Source organism: Diospyros lotus, chromosome 2, assembly GCF_014633365.1.
Source record: "Diospyros lotus cultivar Yz01 chromosome 2, ASM1463336v1, whole genome shotgun sequence".
Lineage (NCBI taxonomy): Eukaryota > Viridiplantae > Streptophyta > Magnoliopsida > Ericales > Ebenaceae > Diospyros > Diospyros lotus.
This window is the reverse complement of record NC_068339.1, coordinates 20,546,948-20,566,041: the sequence shown is the minus strand read 5'-3', so window position 1 is coordinate 20,566,041 and position 19,094 is coordinate 20,546,948. Positions and strand designations below refer to the sequence as shown.

The 19,094-nt window shown below is 37.1% G+C and overlaps 2 protein-coding genes across 2 annotated transcripts; one reads left to right on the top strand and one right to left on the bottom strand.

The window, feature by feature from the left end:
• Positions 1-170: 170 nt before the first annotated feature.
• Positions 171-8,422, bottom strand: LOC127795015 (putative serine/threonine-protein kinase). The gene is made up of 7 exons (XM_052326412.1): positions 8,012-8,422; positions 7,245-7,372; positions 4,621-4,733; positions 2,314-2,524; positions 1,997-2,231; positions 1,406-1,556; positions 171-782 (listed from the first exon to the last, which is right to left on the bottom strand). Exons 2-7 carry the CDS (start codon positions 7,318-7,320, stop codon positions 450-452), a joined length of 1,119 nt encoding a protein of 372 aa, XP_052182372.1. The 5' UTR covers positions 7,321-7,372; positions 8,012-8,422; the 3' UTR covers positions 171-449.
• Positions 8,423-17,744: 9,322 nt separating this feature from the next.
• Positions 17,745-18,890, top strand: LOC127794700 (uncharacterized). The gene has a single exon (XM_052325946.1). It carries the CDS (start codon positions 17,745-17,747, stop codon positions 18,888-18,890), a length of 1,146 nt encoding a protein of 381 aa, XP_052181906.1.
• Positions 18,891-19,094: the final 204 nt, after the last annotated feature.

Here is a 19,094-nt window from a genome sequence, read left to right as displayed (position 1 = left end):
CAAGGCTGCACAGCAAAGTCTGACATTTTAATAGGCTTATCAATCAATCCCCAAATTGATCTGGTCAGTACTCAAATATGTAAAATAACTGAAGGATCATTTAGCACCTGGATGATTATTATGGACCTAAAATAAATTCAGCTAGACAGAATATAACTCAACAGAGAGAGTCTGCCAATCCAATGATCATTTCTCATTTTTTTGTCTCTATTGTATCTTGAAGCAATAAATAGGAATTTCTTCCCCAAGAATGCTACATGCCAATCACCTAAAAAATTCCTACCAAAAATCTCAAAACTCAAAAAGAAGAAAACGGCGAAACAAAATATGAGGGGGAAGGTGAAGAAAAGAAACAAGCCTTGCTCTTTTCTCATGGCTTTTAGCTGTCTTGCTGTTGAAGTGAGGCATAATATTTGTAGGGCCGCCCGGAAACATAGACCGACCAAGTTTCATCGAGGGATCACCTCTGTGATAGTGGTGGGAACAGAACTCATTTGATAGGTACTAGAGCTTTCATGTGACTTATTTATATTTGAAGAAGGAAAAGCGCTTAGCCCGCCAGAATCTCGGAAGAAACCTGGGGCTTTAAGTTGCTTCTCATTGAGCCGGATGTCTCTTGAAAGCATGTCAACAACCTGGCTCATCATTGGCCTTTGGTTGGCTGCTGCTTGTGCGCAGAAAAAGGCTACCTTCATGTACTTAAGGACTTCTTCCTTGGGAAAATCATCCAGCTCCGGGTCCACTAGCTCTAAGAGTTTCCCTTCTTCATAAAGCTGCCATGCCTGTTAAAGAAAATCTTTTTGATCTACATGAAAGAAGTTGCTTGAACAAAATGACATAAAAAGCATAGTAAATTATGTGAATGCGATAAGCTTGATCTGTGAATTTAACTTCTTTCCGCTTTGAGTAGCTTAAAACTCATCAATTGTCCCAAACATTAAAGCTGTTAAGAACTGAAGCCAACAATATACATAGAACTCTCCATCCCCACCGCACCTCCACTGCAACACCCCCCCGTCCCACCCACCCAAACAAACAACCACCAACACCTCTTTTACCCTTTGGAATGGAAAATGAATAAACATAATTCACAGAACCAAATGCTTAGAAACAATTAGCCAAGTTTATATTGCTAACAAACGGGCCAAAAATTGCACATCAATGTATTTAACAATACAAACACCCTTCCAGCAAAAAGACAAAAAAAAAAAAAAAATCGATCAATATGGTGTACTATTTATGAGCAGAATTGGCAGATAGAAGAAATAATTCAATGATCACAATTCACAAGTCAAGTTGACCAAACAGAGAGAGAGAGAAGCCATGACATTGATGACCTGATAGGAAATCTAAAGCTGGCAAGACTTTTTGTTTCCAGAAATTGGAAAAGAAAAACTTAACATACCCATTCTAGTAGAAATTTTTCCATTCCTCCACAATTTGCCTTTGAACTGCTTTTGCCACTTACTATTTCAAGAATGAGGATACCAAAACTGTAAACATCTGCCTTCATTGTTAATTGACCACCCAATACATACTCAGGCGCTAGATAACCACTGCATGGAAGAAACCGAAGGCAAAAGTGAGGAATTTTCCTTTTCATCAATTCCAAGAAAACAATTATGAATTTCAAAGAAGAAACTGAATGGTGTAATATTTAGTCCATATAATGACACTAAAAAAATACTATTAAAATTTGTAGTATAAGAACAAGAAAGGCAGAATTGCGACACACATCAGATTTTCAGACCATTCAGCCTTCAAGGGGAAACATATACATTAATTGCAGAAACTAGAAAAGGCAAGCATATTAAACAAGCAAAAGAGTAATAGGCCAAGTATGAAACAGTAGAACCCATATTAAAGATATAAGGACTAAATTATTGAGTGATGCACAAAAACTTGTTGGTTTTGAAGTAAAGATGAAAATAGATGATGCATCAAACAAAAGATAAGAGGCAATCACTTCAAGTGGGGGTTTGAAATGGTAATTTACGTTGTTCCCGCTATTTTTGTGCTAATATGTGTGACATTATCTGGGAAAAGTTTAGCCAACCCAAAATCCCCAATTTTTGGAGTGAAATCTTGATCAAGAAGTATATTGCTAGCTTTGATGTCCCTATGCACTATATGGGGCAGAAGTTCTTCATGAAGATAAGCAAGACCCCTAGCAGCGCCTATACAGATAGCAGATCTTATTCTCCAGTCCAGTTGTGCATTTCTCTTTGAACCTGCAAGCGCCAATAAGATGTACCTCAGGGCTCCTGTGTGTGCAAATTCTAACTGTTCATGTTCCACACTTGATCAAATTACCTAATAATGCATGATCAAGGCTGTTATTTTCTAGATATTCATACACTAAAGCTCGATTAGTTCCTTGAGCACAGCATCCAATTAACTCAACAAGATTTGGATGTTTAACATTTGATATTGTAGTTATCTCCGCCAAAAACTCGCGCAGGCCCTGCTTTGATTCAGCCGAAAGTGTTTTCACTGCAACTTCTCTGCCATCTTTGAGGATTCCCTGCAAAACCATGCTAGAATAAGTAAGAAGACACAATTACAAATATGGGATTAACAAATTCTACAATTAGGTTCTTTATATATCTAGAGCTGTATTTCCATGTTGTACAAATTTGTTTCACAATATTAACTATGTGATGAAAAAAGACCGTATTGATTATCTTTATTCACTACTATCTCATAAAACTTTTCTATATGAAGATGGTGTTGGAACGTTGTCTCATCATTTCGTTGTTAGAGGGTTGCATCAAGAAGGGCATCCAGCATAAAATTTTGCCACATTGTTCTGTTGCATGAATTTGTACTGTGAATGTGACTTTTTTCTTTTGCTGAGAATCAATGTGATTAGGTTAAGGTGCAATTGATGATGATGACGAGGTTCTTTATATATCTAGTCCTGATTATAGATGAAATTTAGTCTGCCATCAAAATACACCCCAAGTTGAAAACCTAACCAAATTAGAATCATAGAATGTCTTGCAATCTAATTAATAGTTCAGCTGATTACTCTTTCAACATATTTATCTTAATTAGATACATCATGCCATTGAGAAAGTTATGTTTATTACACCCAGTACCCTAAGATATGCCCCAAATACTGTCAATAGCCGTGGCTTTTTTATAAATTATTACAGCTTTCCTTGCTTCGAGACTTTTGTAACAAATAACCTCTACCATTGGATGACCACTAGTCAACTAACAGAAATTGTCTTCTTCAGAGTCCAATTTTATTTCATTTCCTGGTTTACTTTTCCTTGTTCAGTCAACCAAGCTTTTAATTTAGTTGTTATGTTCATCATCTTCTTTTCCTTTGGCCAAAACTACTCACGCTGGCCAAACAATTAAAATCCAGCCGTCGATACTCAGTCATCACCAACACCACTCAACCCCCATCACACAGCCAGATCTAGGTTTGGCCTAGTCAACAATAAGAAGAAGAAGGCGAAGAAGGTTAAGGATTGGCAACTCTTCTATTTTTTAACTTCTTCATATTCTTCTTCTACTATTTGTTGAGTCTTTTACACAAAATTTATTCATCAGGGTTGGTTGGCTAAAGGTCTGGTGGTTCGCCGAAGCTGAAAGAGAGAGAGAGAGAGATTAATTGATCTGACCATCCCCTCTTCTTCTTCTCCATTTTTCCTCATTTCTTCTTCTTCATCTTCATCTTCATATTCTTCTACCATTTATTTAGTATTTTTTGTAAATTCATGGTTGGCTGGTGTAAGAGATGGGCGGAAATATTTTGTACATTCATCTATTGCACAAGCACATTACATCAAGTCTAGCAAAAGAGGAACCAAGAGTTGTAATCATGTAAATCTGAATGCTCCCATCATTCACTAGATTTTGGGATATTGAAGTTTAAATAGTTTGAATCACCATGAGTCAGGTTTTTACTATCATTTTCTCATCAGCACAACTCGTAAGGCAGGTCCTTGCTAGCCAATAAACAAAATGGAGTAAACCAATTTAACCTTCCAGAGTGTAATTAAAATATGTTGTTTACAATGACAAGTGAAAGGGTGAGCCTTGGTAGCAATGGTGAGGTTGCTCCTTTGTGACTGGAGTTTCACAGGTTTGAGTTGTGAAACAACCTCTTTGTGAAGCAAGAGTAAGGCTGAATATGAAAATGTCCCTCCCCAACACTTGCAAGTGCAGACAGTCATGTACTAGGGGAACCCTTTACAGTGAAAAGTGAAAGATTTGATCATACACAGGATCATCAGACTAACACACGAAAGCTTGAACAGTTTGGATCACTACCAATCAGGTTTACACTGTTACTATTCATCCAACTTATGACATGGGTCTCATTAGTAAATGAGCAAAATGGAGTAAAGCATTTTAGCCTTGCCTTAGAAATAAAAAAAGTCCATTCCAGTGACAAAGAATGTGTTAATTGAGACACAATCAACAGAGTCATATAATTGTCCTCCAAAAATGATCAAGAAAAGCTCAACAATCCTATTAAAATAAAAAGTTCACCTCTCCCATGAAGCAAATATCATCACTAAGGCACAGGAAAAGAAATATATAGTAAAGTTGGATAGTCGAGGGAAAATATAATAAAAGAAAAAACTTCAAAAATTTGCTTACCTTGTAAACTGTTCCAAAACCTCCTCTACCTATCTTATTCCTTGGATGAAAATTATCAGTTGCAGTTCCCAATTCATTGTATGAGAAAGTCTTTATGTTCTCAAATGGTTGCCCTGGGAAATAAGAAGATGAAAGAAATTCAAGTACATGCAAAGAAATTAAATCAAAGCTTGTTACAGTAACATGTGACTTAAAAAACGTTACACCATTTTCAGTTATGAAAGTAATGCACAAGACTAGAGAACAAACCTAACCAGCCTCAATAACCTATTTTACGTGAGCCTTAGGCAAAACAGGAATTATAAATGCACAAAGACTATTACAAATCTATGGTTTTCCACAGGCATCATTCAATTAACTCAAAAATTGGCACGGGGTACAACACAAGAGACCTAGATTAAGCAGGATCAGCCTCTTATGTTTTTTTCTTTTGCGAATAGATGCTAGAAACAGCTATAGCAACCAAAACAAAAGCTCTTTCTCTTCTAGCTTGCATAGATTGTAAACTCTCTGGCATTGTCACAGTTATCTATGAATATGCTTATGCAAATCAATTGAGAATGAGATTGATAGCTGAATTAAGGAAAGCATCAAGAAAACTACCCTTCCATATCATCGGGACATGAACTTTATCAATAGATCCCCTAGCTAACTCCCCTATTTTGTCCTTTACAACATAGTTATCAATTCCATACTGAACAAGGCACTGAATTTATCATTGGTATTGTACAATGCTGGTACCAGACGATTCCAAGCACTGTTGCAGATGTATTGCTATAATAAATTAATAATGTATATGATAAAATATATATATATATAATTATAATAAAAATAAGATTATAAACGTTGTTGTAACCTTCCATCCCAATCAAATTCAGGGTTTGATACTGAAGCTGTCTTTTTTAGTAGTGTTGGAACTTGTGGACAAAGAATGTACAGCAATCACATGGAGGAATGAGAAAATGAAGAACCATCGGTAATAATGCTAAATCTTAATCCAATGAAAACAAAAAAGAGGAAATATATTTGGCATAAATGCCAGGTGTAACATATTCATCCAAGCAACTAAGTTTATTGGGAAATTGACGGGTAAAATATATCTCTTTATTATCCAATTCTCTCTCATTTGGTACATTGAAGTCTTGATGATATTTATTGCAGGAAAAACTCTTTTCCACACTTGTTGAAACTTGAAACCAATAATTTTAGTGCTAACTTCACAAGCAAAAACACTAAAGGATAAATTATGTCCTTCCTTAGTTCCTTGTATTCACAATTTTTTGAGCAAATTCTCCAATCCCTGATATTGTAGAAAAATCAAAATTTGAGGAAACATCGGCAATGTAGTTTTCAAGTTAAGTGCTAAGAACCATAAGCCCTATTGGGAAAATAGGTTAAAATCCCAAACTAACTTAACATGTATATCCAATCCAAAAATAATAATAATAATAATAATAATAATAATAACTTGTATAATAAATCATCTAAGATTCTCAAATCTCAATTGAAACAAGCAATATAATTATATGAAGGCATAAACATATAAAATTTGTCTCAAGACTAAAAATAAAAATTTTAGCTGGTAAACAATAAATCTTTAAGATTGAAGCTTGAAAGAGATGATGAAAATGGGGAGAACAAGGAAAAATAAAAAATTGTGATGGAAACTAACTTCATAAAGCCATCTTTGATAGATCAAATCTTTAACTAAAACCCTACAAGTAAAAAGCATTTAAAACCCTTAAGGTTTAAACAGCTGAACTTATTCACATGGTGAAAATTGGAATGTTAAATTATTTAATGTATGAACAATGCATGATAAGTATGCATGTGACTTAAGCAAACATTTACATTATAACAATTTATATCTATTATAACAAATTCAATAATAAGAAGAAAAGCTCAATCTAAATTTGGCCAACAATTATGTAAATAAGAAAAAAAAACTTATTGTGGAGCAACGGGATTTGAACCCTAAACATTTCAAACAAGAATCAACATTCGGCACTAAGACCACTCGGTCAAGTTGTAACTTCTAATATAAGAAGACATTGATAGATATAATAATTTACTAATTTATGAAAATAACCAAATTAACTATTTTTTAAATGGGGGCAGTTGACCCCACTCGGCCTTGGTGGGTCCACCCTTCATATTCCAGGGATACCAAAGCACCGAGTTCAAAATCTAGTTATCCTAGCTTGACTGCGAGCAGGAATTCCCAATGCCATCAAGACCTATTGTGAATCCAAAAATGTACTCTTTAGCAAATTCTTTTAATTATTGTTTAGCTGAACAGGGCAGAATCGTGCAGATATGGATTTAAGCTAATATGATTTTTTTCCAAGTTAGTGGCTCTGAGTGTGCGCATACAGATGTCATATATATTATATTTAAATTTCAGTAATCTCAAGCTCAATGAGGAAAATTACAGGTTCATTCAGATTCTGTAGGAAATCTACATAGCCCGCACATTTTAAGGTACTTGGGATCCTACTAGCAACCAGGAGCTAAAAATAAGTATTCAATAATCTGAAGGAAACATGAGTTCTTGTGGTAAATTGGCTAACATGAATTTCAACATGTAGTATTGTCTAGGAACTTATGTTACATTAAATCCTTACCTTCTAAGTCTTGATGATCGTGAGGATCTCTCCGTTTCCGGCGTGCAACTGAGGCACCAAAGCAGCTACAGCTCATGTCACTTGGCAGTTATTGTCTAATCTTCTGAGTTCTCTTCTTACAATTGCACCTTTCCAAACATGAAACAAAATACCACCAAAAATATCCCCCTTAGTAATCAACCCTAAACCCCAGACACACACGCGTGCACATATACCCATCAGATAGTATTCAATATGCTGTGTGTATACCTTATTAAAACCAGAATACACTTGTCTTCATTTATAGCAACATGTACAAAATTCCATTTCTCATCACTCAAGACAACTAGAGAAGAGGAAATCACACACAGATGTGGCTGGATCAGAGTGCAAGGTTAACAACACTCAATTCAGCAAATTTTAGCCACATTTAGTATTTTAACCCTTGTTCAGATTGAATTTCAACTCCAATAGAGATATCTCTACGCGATATGACAGAACTATAATTCCTCCATTTCATTGATGAAAAGTCAATGAATTAGACCAACAAAATATCTACCGCCCAGTACCAAATGAATCATTTAAGTAATCTTTGTTCATGTATTTGGACCATAGGAGTCTGCACTTCTCATACCGATCCTAAAAACAGGTATATACAAATTCAGAAATCAATGAACTTCACTTTTCATAGTTAGAGCAAGGACTTAAAGAATTAGGTCAATAATCGTCCAAATCGGTCCTCTCTTCCAGTTCGATATTGGCAAATTCGAGTAATTGCGACAACTTACTTTCGTTTTGCAGCAATCAAGGCTTCAGATAATAACCTCGCTCCTCCTCCTCCTCTTCTTCTTTTTCCTTCTTTTCTTTGGAGCTCTGAGACCGTCGTTACTGAATAAATTCTCGTCGTCGTTGGCTATTTAGGTGGCTGAGAAAAGGTCGCGATACAAAGCTCGCTGACCATGGGGATTGAAAGCGACCATTTTTTGAGGAATTTGCAGGCACCGTTAGTTGGCCCTCCTACTAGTACTAGTCGAAGGTTGAAACCGACCGCGGCACGAATCGCAAGCCACAGGGCTCCCAATTTTCAACTCGCAACTCCGAAGTTTGAAAACCTCCGGAAAAACTGCTCGGGAAAGTGGGTCCAGCCCTTCTACTCTAGATGAGGAAGCCAAATTGGCCCCATCTTTGCCCGTGCTTTATGATCCAAATTTCACAGTCAATAAATTCTGCGCATTTGGCAATCGGCAGCGTGTGGGAAGCCCCCTTTCACATAACAGAATACAAAAAATAAATAAATAAATGAGTTTTGAGTGCCACCAAGCATCAATTCAATTCAATTCCAGTGCTAAAGCGTCTGTCGGCCGTTTTTATAATATTTTTTAAATTTATTTATGTTGATTTATTGATATATGTGAGTAGTGAATGCAAGTATGTTTGCATTACATATTATTTACCCCCTATTAAACACGTCACGGTATTGAGAGTTATAATGAGAATAGATTTTTATTCTTGTGAGACTGAGATAAATTTATAATTTTTTCATGTTATATATATATAAATAAATATTAAAATATATTTATATAAATTATTTCTTTCGTGTTATATTGTGTTTTATGAATATATAAATAAAGTTAAATTAAGTTATGAAAATAAAAGGAAGCAAGATTCAAAATATTTTGTGGTCAAGAAGTAATTTACTCAGGATCTTTGCTTATTTGACTCAAAACACTTTTTAAACTTTAAAATTAACTTAATTAATTTTAAATTAGCTACAACACCCTGCATTACTAAAAGTATTAAGTACGTACCTTTATTGTGTACCCTAAACCATGTGGCGCCTAAACTTTGACTTTGACCTTAAAATTCCCCAAACTTTTATATTTTGCCTAATCAATCTTAACTTTTCGGAAATGTTCAAAGAATGATTTGGTAAAAAAAAAATAAAAAATAGTGTTTTGAGTATATGAAAGGGATGTCGTGGCTATTTTTTGAGAATTTTATGAATTGATTGGGCGAATTTTAAAGTTTAAGGAGTGTATAATCTAAATAGTCAAAGTTCAAGACATGTATAATCAATTTAGTCTTTGTTGTGATTTTTAATCGGGAATTTTGATATATATATATATATTATTAATTAATCTAAAAAATATTTTGTGGGTTTAGGAAACATTTGCTTAATAATGTTATAAATTATGATGACTAAAGAATAAGACAAATAATATCACCATAAGACATTGTGGAAGATTAGTAAGGAGGGAATGGTATTTTGTCCCATTGATATTTAGAAACTGCGAATCAACGCAATAGTGTTGGGAAGAAATTCTATTGTTATGTAATACGTTGATGACCGGTGACATGAGAGATAATGGAAGAGAGAAAGAAAAAATTGTAAAGAAAATATAACCGTTGGTCATTGTTGATTGTCAAGAATACTAAAGAGAGAAAATATAAACGAAAAATAAGAATAAAGATAAATAATGTATTTAAAACAAATTATGTGAAAATGTAAAAATAAAATGAAATTATATGCTCGTATGTTTGAAACAAATAATATCGAGATTAGGAATTTATGAATTTTGTCAAATATTTTTAAAGGATCCTATAAATAATTTTCCTTTCTCTTTAAAAGAAGGTTGTAATGCATCTAGGGAAGTTGCATCTGAGGTAACAAGAATGCGATGGTTTATATAGAATATTGTTTTTCTTATACGTACAAAATTATAATAAGTGTTCACACCAAACGGTACGAGAATATTGAATTTAGGATTTCCTGTTGACTATGAAGGATGGGGCCACCACTTGAATTCCTTAAAGAATAATGAAAAATAAATTATTTTTTTTATTAACGGAGAGCGGTTGTTCTCCAATCAACATGTTATATGATAAAATTTGAATAACCTGAGCACAGTCCAAGTCCAGAGTCGAATTCCAATTCTAGTAGCTTGGAAAGGTCACGGGGTTGCATGGTCTTGTTTACATCGTATGGTCCAATTTCCAATGAAGGTTTTGATAGAAAATTGTTCATTCCTAACAAAAAGCGCATTTGGAGGCGAACTCGCTGAGAGACAGATTTTTGTGACTGGTCGGTCGGGAGCGGGTGGTACCTGCAAACACTCCGACACTCGAGTAAGTAAAGGAGTAGAAAGTGACAGAATATCAGTGACTCAGAGAGAAGAACATACATTGACTCTGAAAATAGCAAATTCATATAAAATGAGAAGAAGTTCTCCTGCATGCATCGTGTATTTGTAAGTGATAGAACTGAGTATCCGATGCCAATGGAGATTCTCAGGTGGTAGTATGGTATCGACGGGATCCTCATTAATGTGAATGGAATTCGCCATTAATAAGGATGAGATCTGCCATAAATAAGAATGAGATTTGAGCAGGCATGTAGACACCCAATGCGGGGCAGTAATGATGTTGTTGTACGCTGGTGCAAGGTCAGGGCTAGTGTAATACCTGGGAATGGTATGAGGATATAAATGGTATTTAATGAAGGGTATAATTGGAATTTTTGAAAAAATTAGACTTTAGGGTACACTAACGCAGCTTTGGACGACCAAATTAGTCGAAGGGAGTACCTCGGACCCTAGATGATTAAGGAGAATGGTATAGTATCGACGAGTGATTTAAATTATGATTTTTAGTGATGAAAGAAATTAGATAGGGAACAGTTTTCGGTACAACTGTTGACCGCGCTGAGAAAATCGAATCGATGTAGGAGACGTTCGAAAAGTCAACAGAGAGTGTCAAGGACCTATATTTTATATATAAAACAACCCTTAAGTGATTTCGGGTTAAAATAAATAGATTTAAGGTTAAAACGATCAGTCGGACCTAAGTGCAATTTTTTAATTTTGCCCAAGGAGGTAAAAACGGTAATCTTTCAAAAGTTTCGAGGACCAAATGAAAAGTACAAGTCTTGTGGACTTTAGTGATGGTGTTAGAAAGATTAGGGGCTCAAGGAAAAGGGTAGACATGTCAATTAAAGAAATCAGGGGTGAAAATGCAATTTAGTAAAAATGGAGCAGTGTGAACATGAAGGGGAAGTCGGTCGCCGCACTGCCACCGCACGTGGCCGTCGTTTTCGGTGATGGGACGGCCCAGGGTGGCTTGGGGAAGGTCGTATATGGCCGTAAGAGTCTTGGGGAGCAAGGATTGGCCGGTGATTGGCCGATTTTTTGGTATAAATAGAGGCCGAGGGTTTCGAGTTTTTGAAGCACAAATCGAACGCGTTTTTGGATGATTTTGGGAGCTTGGATAGATGGCTTTTGGTCTCGAGGCATCAAGGATCATTCTGGGAATGTTTTGAAGCATTTTGGTGAGCATTTGAGGGCTGTTTGAGCAAGGCCGAAAATCGGGTGGCGGTCCACCTTGCCCGACCTGCAACTTGACTTTCAAGGCCTTTTTCGGTGGCCTTTCGGCTTGATTTTTGTGGGGTTGTGATCGACTGAAGAAGGGCTTTAAGAGGGTATCGGTTTTGTGGCCATCGGAGCAACCGCTAGCGACCGAATCTTTAGATAAGACGGTGGCGCGTGCAGCCATGCACCAGCTTTCACCCTCACACACGCGCCAAGCGAGTGGGGGCGCGTGAGCATGGACTTTTTGGTAATTTAACTTCCAGAATTTTTATTTAATTATTTTAGGATTTTATGTGTTGAAATATTTTGAAAAATGGTTGAGAAAATAATTATTTTGGAATTATCAAGGTGAAAAATGGGACAAAATAGAGGAAATTAAGGAAAATTTGAGGAAAATGGATTTTAATACTTCCTTAATTAAATATGGTGTTTAGGAAGTGTTGTGGTTCGAGGTTGACTGTAAGTTCGAATACTTGTATTTTGGCACGTAAAACGATGTTATGCACGAGGATCGAGGCGATCCAAATACGTCGAGGTGAGTGTTCTACCTGAAAACTTGGTTTTAAGTTGTGAGTGTTTGTCCCCAAAACTTGATTTATTGTGCTTGTTTATCTGAACGTGTTAAGAATTCATGCAAAATGGTTTTGTTGCATGCAAATGATAATCGATGATGGTTGATTTTATGAGGGAGGTTCGTCCCTAAACGTTTTGAACTTGTGCATTGCATTCTATAAAATGTTGTTTATATGATGCATTGAACAATGAAATGTGGCATTGTCTTGCGTTTTTGTGTGTACGTATGGAATGTCAGCCTCGAATATTATCTAGATAGTGTAGCCATAATTCTCCAAGGGCGTGACGGAATAATAGGGGTATCTGATGCTGGTGTGCATATCAGGATAGCCGCCTTGGTTTTCGTGCTAGACCGTTTGGTCAGGGAAGTTGCACTAGGACGACTAGGTGGTTCATACTGTGTTGTTCATGTGGGATGTCAGCCTAGGATGTTGTCTGGATAGTGTAGCCGTAATTCTCCAAGGGCATGACGGAATAATAGAGGTATCTGATATTGGTGTGCATGTAAGGATAACCGCCTTGATTTTCGTGCCAGGTCGTTTGGACAAGGAAGTTGCACTAGGATGACTAGATGGTCCATGTGAAATTTTGGAGTTGGGATTGTATGGTAGTTCCTGGATGCTTAAGGTGGGAACGTATTCTGGTGAGATGCATTGGCAGCCCCATTTAAGCTAGAATCACGTCGTGTCGTCGAGTCAGTATGGTGGCATAGCTTTTAGAGAGATTGCTCTTTTCTCGTGGTAGAGTTAAGCGTTGAGGATTCTCTTAGGCTAAGGTTTACCGGGTGTATTGGTTTATTTCATGTCTTGCATTCATTCATAAAAAATGTGATTTTGAACTCTCACTTAGATGATTCATCATCTAATTTGGACTATGTCCTTGGAATATTCAAACGTTCCAAGTGAAAGCAGCAGTGCGAAGGGAAAAGGAATTGCCGAGGAGTGACGGCGATTAGAGAATGTTTTATATTATGTCCTTTTAGTTATGTTGTTTATTTTGAAAATATCATATAAATGTTGGTGCAACTTTATATTATAAATAAAGTGGTTTCAGTTATGACATGTTAAGGTTTCGATCTAACTTCCGCATTTGAGTTGATGAACTTGTCTTAGTTTATTGATAGTTCATAATTAATATACTAAGAATGTGTAACGGGATTTTCGGGGAATAGTATTTGTGTTGGGTTTCTATTGTTTATTTGAAAAAAAAAATTATATCCCCGAAATCTTACGTTACGTAATGCCTTTATGGGAGAGCGGGGTGTTACAGCTAGGCCGTGAGAGATGGGCTGAAATTGGGCTAAGATGGTCCAAAAATTATATAGGATTACTCAAAGAGTAATAGACAAATTGATAATATAAAAAAAAATTATAGCAAGAGATGAAATTAAGGTATCTTTAAATGATGTTAAAAAAAATCTATCATAATGACTAATGTAGCTCCAAATTTAAAAACAAAGTGACTTATTTAACACCCCTTTAACCTAACACACACTTGACATTAGTTGGTGACTCGACTTGTTATTTAATCACAAATATATATTATATTAATGTATAACATGACCTTAAATATTAATTTCACGTTTAGTACTAAATTTTAATTTGTCTCAATCTTTATGGTTAAAACTATTTAATGTTTACGAGTTTTAGCACTTTGTTACGATTTGTTAATCTTCATGATACATTTCACAAAATTAAATAACATAAGAAAAAATTACAGGCGGTATCATTAAGGTTTTAAATAATTACAAAAATTATTCATGATATTTGAAAAAATACAATGAGTACCCATGAAATTTAATATTATGTTGCAAATTTCCTTTTACGGTAATTAACTTACTAAATATTATAAAAATTATTAAATGACCTTTATATATAAAATCTTCTTTATTTTTCTTCTCTCATTTCTTCTCCCTTGTTTCTTGTCTTTTTTCTATATTTCATTATTGTTGTTAGGGTCATAAATGAGTCGAGCAGGCCATTCTCGAGTGGCTTGGTGCTTGAATCGTTAAAACCTCGTTCGATTTAATTTGTTAGGGTAAATAAGTCAAACTTGAGTTTAACTTTAAAACTCGAATTGTAAACGAGTCGAATTTGATCTCAGTAAAACTTGACTAGATAAATCACAAACTGAATTGTTTGGAGGCTTGCGAGCATGCTCAATTATTGGCTCGTGAGCAGCTCGTGAATAGGTTTATTTATAAATATATTAATAAATTTATTAATAATTTTATAAATATATTATTTAACATAAAAGTATCAAACTTTAAATTATTATAATAATATCATTAATAGAATGCGTTGATAATAAAATATATTGTAACTTAAAAATTAATCAACTAATGTATGAACTTAATAGAGTAATTTTCATTTTAATCGAGTAAGAAAATGTTTAGTTGAGTAACAATTAACAAGTATTGTATTCGAATGATTTTTTTTCTTTTAATAAAGTAAAATCTAAACATTTAAGGAATTAATTAGTTATATACTTGTTTTACTTGAATATATGATGGAATAACATTATTTGAACAACCAGATAATTAATAGACTAAGTGGTACATTAGTGAATTAACTATAACATTTAACTGAGAAAATAAATCTGGGTTAAAATGACAAGTCTCTATACTTGTATCATTAATCAATTAAGAATAAATATTAATCAAGTACAATTAAATTTTACTCGAGTATCAAAGAGACTTACTCGAATAACTGCATATCTCAATTGAGTAATACGTAGTTCAATCAACTAATATTATATTAAATTTCAAAAAATTAATCATTACAAACAATATCAAATGCAAATTTCAAGTATTTTACCCACAAACAAAATTTATAAACTAGCAAGACACATTGTAAAATTTATAATAGTTTTATCTAAAATCAATAATAGTTTGTAATAGTCTACCAAAAATTAATAATAATTCATAATGGTAATTAGAATTATTATTAATTTTAAATAAGACTATTGTGAATTATGTAATATTATATCAATATATACATAAGTAATATTGTCGTGAAAATATAGTAATTATTTAAAAGATATGAAATTTTGTACATATTATGAGTAATATGTAGAATATTTTTTTTATTTTATATATTATATGTTACAAAACACTCTGTACATTAATTTCTAGACAATACATATAAATTTATTATATCTTATTTTTTAAGTATAACTATTTATTGTTAATTGGTTTTATTATAATAAATATATTATTAAAAAATATATATTTAATGCTTGTTAACCATATATATGGATCATAAAAAACAATTAATCAATCAAAGTGACCAAATCAACCAAACTATATATTATAATCCACCATCTATGTGCATGTTTCTCGTTTAACTAAATTTTCCTCTTGAACACCTTAATATGTTATAATCATTGTCCTTGGTTATTGTTATATTTTTTGAAAAAAAAAATCATAGAATAGGAAATACTTAAAAAGTAAAATAGATATGGGTCTATGTGAAAGATAGCTAAAACTATAAGGGTTGCAATGAAATATATAGGGGTGTATGTGAAATTAGTTTATAATTTATATGATATAAATAGTATTATAACACTTGTAAACCCTATTTGATTTCATTTGAATTACAATTGCAACCTACTATGATGAAGAAACGAAAAGACTAGAGGCCCATTGCTGCTGCCACCTATTGTCGGGGTTTCTATCGCTTCGCCCTCTTACTTCTTGTCGTCGACTTTCTTGTCGTTACCTCACATCTCTCGCTGTCAATCATTGCTACATCTTCCATTTCTACCGTTGACCTTCTGTTACCGTCGCCTCATAGCTTCATCTTTTAGTGGTTATATTCTTGAATACATATTTATTAATTATTATAGCTTCTATTTTTTGAGTATGGTATAATTAATTAATCTGTCTTTTGAATACACATCTTACATTACTGGTATAATGAAAGGAAATATGATTGCAAGTGTATTCAAAACTTTGGTAAGAAGATAATTAATTTATCTTTCGATACACATATTAAATTTGATATCATCAGTTATGCATATTTTATGATTTGATATATAATTGTGATTACTTGATGTGGCACCAATTGAAATTACTAGAATACCCCTACGCGCTGATAGTTTCACCTGCCACGCGGATCACCTGAGAGACCGACACGTGGCAAGTCAACACTCCGGAGTGGAGCCCGGGAAATTCGGGCCGAACCGTAAGACCCGTTCCAACTTGACCGGGATTCTCGGGAGTCGTGCCCACTTATCTCAGGTACCCCAAAATGGGTTCGCCTATAAAAGACAAGGACTCTCGTCAGGTACATTCAAGCTCCACAGCTCCCTCATTTACTACTACTTGCATTTACTCTACTGATTTGAGCGTCGGAGTCTACCCCGGGGGATCCAAGCCCCGGCCTTCCATTGTTTTGCAGGTTCTACACCCGAGGTCCGACATCCCCAAGTCCGAGGTTCCATTCCCGAGGTCCAGTCGCAGAGGTGGCACGTGGTGGTCGGTCCCAAAAACCATCATCATTTGGCGCCCATCGTGGGGCCGACGTCCATACTCGCTAGCCTCTTCATTCCCTACCGCGCGCTTCGGACTTTAACTCCTCACCTCGGATCTCGGTCTTTCCGCGAGTGTCAAACGACTTTCTCTCCTTGTCATAACTAACCACATGGCTCCCCGAAAAGATGTGACTCGCAGCCAGGTCGGAGCCAATCTAGAAGCCCCGCAACAAGGAGAGAATCCATCACCTCCAGCCAATCCCATGCCGGAGGACCGACTCACCAGGTTGGAAAACCAGGTCCAACAGCTAACTGAGTTGTTGACTGGTTATCTACACCAGACTGAACAGCATCGTTCGCATGTACCCTCTCAGCGGGCGGAGCATCAGTCACCTCCTACTGCTCGGGAGCCTCGTCAATCCTGCCAGACGGGTCAGGAAATCCACTCATCTGAGGCGGCAAGATCCACTTCTGCCCCCTCACAAAAAGAGGGACTTCGCATGAGAGATGATTGCGTTTCCTAGAGAAGCAAGTCCAGGAACTCAAGAAGGGAAAGGAAGAGCTGCTCCACCTCGGCTCTAACCAACCCTTGAGCAAGGGCATCATGGCAGAGGTTCCACCGGAAAGGTTTCGTATCCCCTCCATCAAGCTCTATGACGAAAGTAAAGATCCCTATGACCACGTCGAGCTTTTCTCCTCTCACATGCTGGTGCAATCGGGGTCAGAAGCGATGTGGTGCCGGGCATTTTTGGCTACTTTGGGAGAACATGCCCGGACCTGGTACTCCTGCCTTCCCCATCGTTCCATCAACCGCTGGGAAGAGCTGAAGACTTGTTTCTTAGCTCACTACGCTCCCTTGAAGCGCCACCGAAAGTCTTCCATGGCTCTGGTGAACATCAAGCAGAACCAGGGTGAATCCCTAAGGGATTTCGTGGCTAGGTTCAACGAAGAGGCGTTAAGTATCGATGAGTTTGACCAGCGAATCGCAATGGTGGCTCTTCAAAATGGCTTGAGAGCTGGGCCATTTGCTCAGTCCTTGGCCAAGACTCCGCCTCGTACTTTCACAGAGGCCCTAGCCCGGGCTAATAAGTACATCAACGCTGAAGAAGTGATGAAGGTGAAGCGGGCGGAACAACCTGACAGGAAGGAAAGAGAAAAGGAGAAGAAAAAGCCGGTGGCAGAGCAGAAGACGGACTATCGCCCCTCCCGAGCTCCTGATCGCCCGGGTTTTAAGGGTGCACGTGGAAGCCCGGTGAATTACACCCCCCTCAATACAAGTCGAGCAGAGATTCTCCTGGCATTGGAGGATAAGAATTATTTACGGCGTCCTCCCCCGCTGAAATCTCCACCCAACACTCGAAGCAAAAAGAAGTATTGTCGTTTTCACCGCGACCACGGCCATGATACTGAAGATTGCATCCAACTGAAAGAAGAAATACAAGAGCTTATCAACCGAGGATACCTCCGGGATTTCGTGGGTCGAGGAGGTACGAGCTCGGGCAGGGTAGAATCCAAGCTGGAGCATCGAGGAAGGTCTCCTACTCGAGATTGCTTTCGAGAGCGAAGCCGAACACCGCCTTGGAGAGAAGGAAAGCAGCTCGCCGAGGAGGGGGGACAGAAGTTTATCTTGTACACGCTGGCGGCAAGGACAGTTCCAGGGTCCCACTCAACTGCTCCCAAAAGCACGGTAAAGGTAGGGGTGATCATCACTTTCTCTGAGGAGGATCTTCCAAGTTATCCCAACTATTCGGACCCTTTGGTGATCACTGCTCAAGTGGGAGAGTGGGAGATGAGGCGAATCCTCGTGGATCCAGGTAGCTCTTCAGAGATTCTCTATAAGAGGGCATTCCTAGGGATGGGGTTCACGCTCAATCAGCTGAGGCCAGTTCGTGTCCCATTAGTGGGTTTTGATGGAATGGTGATCCATTCTGAAGGTTTGATCCGGTTGCCCTTGATGGTCGGTAGTGGTCCTCATAAATCCCGGGTAATGTTGGATTTTTTGGTGGCAGATGTGCCCTCGGCGTACAATATGATCCTTGGTAGGTCTGGGCTTAGTGCTCTGAGGGCAGTACCGAGTACGTATCACATGGTGTTGAAATTCCCTACTTCGGGAGGGATTGGCAAGGTAAGAGGAGACCAGCGGCAGGCTAGGGAATGCTACGTGGCCTCCTTGAGTGCCACTATGGCCAAGGGGTCAGAGTTAGACTCAGGACCGAATCAGGAGGCGGTCCCTCAAGCCAGACATGGCCAAAATTGAACCGAACCGGCGGTTCGAACCGGAACCGGACTGGTCGGAACCGGACCCGGAACCGGCCGAACCGGAACCGGAACCGGAACCGGACTGAACCGGCGAAATTCGGTTCGGTTCCGGTTCAAGGTTCCGGGGAACCGGAACCGGCGGTTCCGCGGAACCGGAACCGGAACCGCCGGTTCCGGTTCCGGTTCCGGTTCCACGGAACCG